Source organism: Microtus ochrogaster, chromosome 19 (assembly GCF_000317375.1).
Source record: "Microtus ochrogaster isolate Prairie Vole_2 chromosome 19, MicOch1.0, whole genome shotgun sequence".
Classification (NCBI taxonomy): domain Eukaryota; kingdom Metazoa; phylum Chordata; class Mammalia; order Rodentia; family Cricetidae; genus Microtus; species Microtus ochrogaster.
In genome coordinates this window covers 59,075,354-59,082,058 of record NC_022021.1, presented here as the reverse complement: position 1 = coordinate 59,082,058, position 6,705 = coordinate 59,075,354, and the positions used below count along the sequence as shown (strand labels likewise).

The following is a 6,705-nucleotide window of genomic DNA, read 5'->3' as shown; positions in this document are numbered from 1 at the left end:
TCTCTCACCTCATGGTCCCAGGGATCAGACTCAGGGGACTCAGGCCACCAGGCTTTAAACTTGAGCCATCCTGCTCCCCACCCCCACCCCCTTGCTCCAATTTTCCCATTGGTGGCTCATTCCTCTCCTCCCCTATTTGTTGCCGATTTCCAAAATGTCAAGCTACCAGCTTCTGGTACGTTTCTAACCCATTCTCCAGGAAAACGTGAAGGAGAAAGTAGCTATTTAAATGCTTGCTAAATTAGTAACTCTACTTCTACAAGAGTTAGTTCCAGGATAGGCACCAAAGCTACAGAGAAACCCTGTCTCGAGAAAACCAAAAAAAAAAAAAAAAATTCTAAGTCAAGATGGGTGGTGGTGGCACACACCTTTAATTCCAGTGGCAGAGGCAGGCAGATCTGAATTTGAGGCCCGCTTGATCTACAGAGGTCAAGGAAAGCCAGGGCTACACAGAGAAACCCTGTACCAAAATCAAAACAAAACAGAAACAGAAAACAAACAACGACAAAATACAATAAATATAATTCTAAGTAAATAGCCAATGAATAAAGTTGGTTTCCATTCTTATGTCAAGCAAAATGCTTAAGATTTATGACAGCTATTTTCCTTACCACTTATTTCAGATGGTAGAAATTAATAGAAATCTAACTAGAAGAGTGTCAGTATGCAGCATCTATCTCTAAAACAAAAGTATAATAAATTCCAAATTTATAACCAAACGGTCATGTAACCATGTATCACACAGCATCTTCAAAGTGATTCAACCGATTAAAGAAGAAATAAACCAGAGTCACTTCCATACTGTCTAAGACTTTCTTGAAGCCTGTTCCTCTTATTTTTTTTTTTTTATTTTCCGAGACAGGGTTTCTCTGTAGCTTTTGGTTCTTGTCCTGGAACTAGCTCTTGTAGACCAGGCTGGCCTCGAACTCACAGAGATCCGCCTGCCTCTGCCTCCCGAGTGCTGGGATTAAAGGTGTGCGCCACCACCGCCCGGCAAGCCTGTTCCTCTTAAATTGTGTTATTTTTCATATCCACAACCATGCTAATGTCTCCCTTATCACCAAAACATTTGAGTTAGCTCTAATTTCCTTTTCATCAGCCAAACATTCAAACACGGACTCTGGTGGTTAAAAAAAAAAAAAATCCAGCACCTATCCTCACGGGGCTCATATCATAGGGGAGTAATGTAAGCAAATGAATACCAGAATCAGTTGTGACCAGAAAATCGCAAGTGCTAAGAGGGTTCAATGAGAAAGACAATTGAAATTGTTAGGACCTAGGAGAACGCGCACAGATGCCAGCACTTTGGACCCAGTCAGCTAAGAATGCAAAGCGGTTAGTCCCCTCACTATTCAGGACTGCCACCAGTGCTCACGCCCGGCTGGACTTTGTCTAGCCCTTCCCAGGCGCCTGCCTCATTTTAATTCTTGCCTTTCCGTTCCCACCACACGTTCTTCTTATGCCTACCACATTTGTTCCCTCAGGGCTTTGAGCTTCTTGTTTCCTCTGCCTCACTACTGTCTCCAGGAATTCTAACAACTGTTCGCTTTATCTCAGCTTAATGTTTTATATGGGGAGCCACCCCTTTTCCAAACCGAAACAGAAGTCTCATCCAGTTTTTACCAAGTTACTATTTTCTGTCTTTCACGAAGTGTCTGCTTGGTAAATTGTGCAAATTTGGAAGTAACCCCTTTTCAATTTATTGGTGTTAATAACGCCTCTGACTGTCTTCTTGTCATTTATCCAAAGATTTTTTTTTTAAATTACAAAAATCATTGGGCTAGATATTTCAGAGATGTTAACACATACCCATTATATACTATAATTTTGTAAGTTATATAAAATGTATAATTCCTTATGTAAAGGAAGACTTAAATATCAAAATGAATGATATAAACAATCATGACTACAGAGGTCAGGAAGAATCTTTAAAAAAGAGCTGATATCTGAAATGGGTGGTATAGGGTTTTTGTAGATGCTTTTAGGGACAGATGACATCCCATTCAAAAAAAAAAAATAGACAATGAGGCAGAAAGCCAAGTTCTATTTGGAACCAGGAAAACACCAGATTGACAACAGCCAAAAACAGATTAGCAAAGACACTAGATTCTATGCTAGTTGAATGGTTTGGATCTTAGTGCAGTCACTCGGATGCTATGGAAGAGCACGGACATGATCAACCAAAGTAGCATTTCTGAAAGATCAATCCTTTGCCATGTTGGACTAACTGGAGGAGAAAAGAGCACAACTCTAGGACCTATTCAGAGGCTCTGTCGGTACTCCACGTGAATACTTAGATGAGAATGCAGGCCAGACATGACAAATCAAAGGGTATGCTAAGATTAAATGCAAACCAAGGGAACCAGCAAAATGGCCTAGGTTATAAGGAAGCTTGCCGCCAGGTCTGATGATCTGAGTTTGATCCTCAGAACCCACGCAGTGGAGAGTACTAACTCCCACAAATTGTCCTCATACGTGCACATGCGTATATTCATAATACACCAAATAATAGATGTTAAAACTATTTGTGAAAGGAACCTTTGATCTGGGATAAACAAGAACACCCCCCCCACACACACACACACACGCAAACACGGGAAAACGGTGTAAGAAAATGCTGAATGGTGTCTTGAGCTTGGAAACGAAGCCAGTGTAAGAAATGGCAATGCGAAGTCATCTACAGGACTGGAAGGTGTTGACAATACCATGGCAAAGACACAAGTAAGCAGGGACCTCTCCTGGGAGGGCTGTAAAAGGGAGCCACACTGTCAAGGGCAGACACCTGGAGAAAGTTAACATTTTAGGGCTGGAGGGAAAGGAAGAAAATACAACAAATGACTATCAGAAGCTTGAGAGAATCCAGTGAAGACAGTCTGTTGAGGTAGGGAGAGAAAAAGACCCTGGTCTGCAGTTTGCAACTGCTCATGAATACTAGGGAAGAAATGTGTTATATCTGAAACCACAGAGCTAATAATAATTTGCAGTTACAAAGCGCTACTTTCTAGTATATAAGTGTACTACTAGCTTATTTTGCCAGTCATCTTTTCCCCTCTGTCTGCAATGCTTACTCTATGAACTCCTCGAGAGCACCAAGCTCTTTCTTTCTTTCCCTTTTTCCTTCCTTCCTTTCTTTTTTCTGTTTGTTTGTTTTTTCCGAGAAAGGGTTTTCCTATGAAGCCTTGGCTGTCCTGGAACTCGCTCTGTAGACCAGGCTGGCCTCGAACTCACCGAAATCCGCCTGCCTCTGTCTCCCGAGGGCTGGAATTAAAGGCCCAAGCTCTTTCTTAATTCAAGATCTTTGGCATGTTCGTCTCCCAGGCTTTACAAAGTTAACTTCTGGACAGTCTCTAATGTCACTCGACTGTCAACTTTTTCATTAGTCCTCATTGTAAAAGCAGAAATAAACTGTTAACTCTCTTCCCAGACTTTTCTTTGTGGGAGCTTAACAACTATAAAGCAATATGTCTGTGTGGTTAATAAGTTAGTTTCCTAAGCTGTCCTAGAGGTTTTCGCTTCTATTTTATCAGTCTTATTACCACCAGTTTATATGTAAGTATCTGTGTATATAGAAACACATATGCTTGCAAGTTTTTGATGAGACACAATAAGAAGTACACGCAAAGCAAACAGAACAAAACAGCACATAATTTTGCTACTTTTGAAACGCCGTAATAGTGGCAGGTACTAGTCACGTTCAGGTTATCAAATCAATCTGCAGAGTAAGCAAAAATGCAAGTCTGCAGGAGCAGTACAGGGATTTTACAGTAAGTTAATCCAGTGTTCAATGTGTAAGTGCTGTTATTCTTAGGAAATACTGACTTAGAAAAGAAACATACAAGGTCACTGCATAGATGCCGAAGAAGGCGTGAAAGAAGATCGGAAAGCAAACAGCGCTGGCGTCAGGACAGAAGGACTTGACTGTGTACTACTCACTACTCTGCACTAGCAGAGTAGCTGTTTTGACAGCTCAGGGTAGATTCCTGCCGTTTCTACAGTAGATGCCATTACTTTGCTCTTAGAAGGAGAAACGAGTGGGTCAGAAAGACGATGCCATGCCGTAACGGAGTTACTTTCGTAACTTTAATAGCCAAAGGCCCCTAGACAGATCTACAAGGCCGCCCACTCCACCGACAGCTAGCAAGCTCGTGTGTGGAAGATCGGATCCCATCAGCACGGCTCTGACTATCCTCTGCTGGACAGAGAGCAAGGACTGAGAGCGTAAGCCTGTGCACTGGATCGGGCCGTACCTTGCTTGACTCGGGGCTCCCGGGCGCTGGTGGATACGGCGGGCGCCGGCCTGGCCACGGGCTTCTTGCTTTGGGCTTCCCCAACAGCTCCAGCCTCGGAACTTCGGGCTCTGGAAGCAGACAACGCAGCCCGCACCGCCGCGGCTCCGGGAGCCTTGTGTTTCTTGTTTTTGCCGCCCATGTTTCAGCTGCAGGAGAGCGTTCTTCCAGATCAAGATCCCGGCGGCCACAAAACAAGACGCCGGAGAGCGCCTCACGTTAGCCGGCTCCCACGCCTCCACCCAGCCTCCTCCATCCGGGCTCCTCTGCTGGGGCTCCAGTCCAATTGGTCGGCTTCGCCAGGCTCCGCCTCTTGGCTCCCGGGAACCAGCGGCCTGTCTGGTGTCGTGCGTCATTTAGCGCTAGGTTTCTGGTGACTGAACTGCCCACGCTGCAGGGGTCGGAAAAGAAGAGAAGGGTCAAAAGCCAGACTAAAAGGGGAAAAGTCACACGGGCCTCAAGACTCCTTCATTTTTGATGCCTGCGGGCCACCGTAGAGTCTCTATTGGCGTCACTGTCGGTGCGATCGCGGGGCCTCTTGGGTAGGAGGGAGATTCGGTCTCAGAACTCCGAAAGATGGCGGACGCTTTCGGAGACGAGCTTTTCAGCGTTTTCGAGGATGATTCGACCACTGCGGCCGGAGCCAAGAAAGACAAAGAAAAGGAGAAGGAGAAATGGAAGGGGCCACCAGGGGCCACGGACAAGGCCGGGTAAGGAAGACTTCCGAGATGGTCTTGTTTTTCCTGTCTTGGGTGCTAGTGAAGGAACCCGACTCACAGAAAGTGGGTATTTGCGGAGTGGAGTCGGGAGGCGAAGGAGTCTGAGGAAGAAGTTGTGGAGGAAGAAGACGTTGATTGGGGGGAAATACTGCCTTGGCGTTCGCGCGTGTCCGCAGGAGGCGTGGGTTCTGCCGCTACACTTCCTGAGGCCGGCCACGCTTGCTGGCTGCAACCCTAACCCCGCAAGCTACGGTGTGCGGTGTGTGTGTGTGTCTGTGTCACCAGCACAAAACGTGTCATGCAGTCTTTAAAAAGTTAAGAACTAGTTGCGCCAAGGTTGAAACGAGTAGGAAGAGTTTTTAAACCGCAAAGGCAAATAGTTACAGAAGGAAGAGACTTAATCTCTAAGTTGTAGGGTTTTGTTATTTTGTTATCTTCTTTTTTAATCGGATTCAGGATCTCGCTGGTGTAAGTTAGGCAGGCCTCGAGCTCGCTATTCTCTTATTTCGGCTTCCCTAGTGCTGAAATTCCTGCTGTGCCCCACTACACTCAGTAAAACTAGTCCTTTCTTTCTGCATTTCTTACCTGGTCTATATATAGGCACATGTAATCGTTCTCTTGGGTCTGAGGTGGCCGGTGGGTAAGAGGGCTTTCTGTGCAAGGATGAGGACCTTATTTTGAGTCCCCAGGACCTGCATAAAAGGTTGCGCATAGATGCGTCACACCTGTAACCCCAGCACCGTGGGACACCCAGACAGGAGAATAGCCTCCGAGTAATTGCAGCGAGAGACTCCATGTCAAGGGAATAATGTCTGATGCTGGAAGTCCTCCAGTCTGTGTAATGTGCACAAGTGTAGGTACCACACAAATAAGACACCCCCCCTCAAAAAAAAAATCCACCTCATTGTCAGTTTCAGTCATCAGTCTGAGGAATTGCCTTCACCAGGTTGACCTGTGGTCACCAGATTTAACCTGTGGACAAGTCTTCGTCATTTTCCTAATTGCTAACTTTTGTGGTAGGGCCCAGCACACTGAGGGTGCTAGCTTCCCGGCAGGTGGGCCTGCGCAGTCTAAGGGATTGGAACAAGCCAATGAGCCTCTCTTTGGGGTCTCTGCTTAGGTCCCTGCCTCCAAGTTCCTGCTGTGGCTTTCTTGGATGATGGCTTGTAAACACCCACCAGCTGTAATAAAACCTTTCCTCTCCAAGTTGATTTTGGTCAGAGTTTTATCACAGCAACCAAAAAGCATGCTAGAACTTTGATCAGCTGTCCATTTTTACCTTGAAATAAGTTCATAAGGAAGAGGCAAGCTTAGTGCTTGGTTTGTATCTGTTTTCTTGGAGCCAGGGTTTGACTACGTAGCCATTATTGCCTAGCAGATCGCCTATTGGAATTAAAGGTGTGCATCACCACACCGGGTTGCTTATCAGTATTAGGGAAATGAGGTGTGCACACCTCCCTCTGCTCCCTCTTCCACCCTCTGTCCTTTCATTGGTTAACTGAAGCACTCTAAACCCTCACTGCAATCAGAGCGATTTCTGCACCTCTCAGAGTTTCTTTGCATTGTCTTCTTTAGCCTTCCACCTATGCAACCTGTTTTTCCCATCTCTGTGGAGCAGTTTACATCATCTAGAATTTGCTTAAATTTAACATTTAAATTTCATTTCAGCATAGTTTATCTTTTTTTTTTTTTTTTTTTTT

The 6,705-nt window shown here is 45.3% G+C and overlaps 2 protein-coding genes across 4 annotated transcripts in view; one reads left to right on the top strand and one right to left on the bottom strand.

Moving 5' to 3' along the window:
* The window catches only part of Dhx29 (DExH-box helicase 29), a 47,155-nt gene extending 42,605 nt beyond the window's left edge, over nucleotides 1-4,550 (bottom strand). For 2 of the 3 annotated variants that reach the window (XM_005356804.2, XM_026783721.1), the window contains exon 1: nucleotides 4,248-4,550. In XM_005356804.2, coding sequence (XP_005356861.1) covers nucleotides 4,248-4,428 — 181 coding nt within the window. In that variant the 5' untranslated portion in view covers nucleotides 4,429-4,550. The remainder of the gene's footprint in view (nucleotides 1-4,247) is intronic. The other variant, XM_026783722.1, reaches the window with a different exon arrangement.
* Nucleotides 4,551-4,598: 48 nt separating this feature from the next.
* The window catches only part of Mtrex (Mtr4 exosome RNA helicase), a 58,800-nt gene continuing 56,693 nt past the window's right edge, over nucleotides 4,599-6,705 (top strand). The window contains exon 1 of the mRNA XM_005356805.2: nucleotides 4,599-4,996. Coding sequence (XP_005356862.1) covers nucleotides 4,863-4,996 — 134 coding nt within the window. The 5' untranslated portion in view covers nucleotides 4,599-4,862. The remainder of the gene's footprint in view (nucleotides 4,997-6,705) is intronic.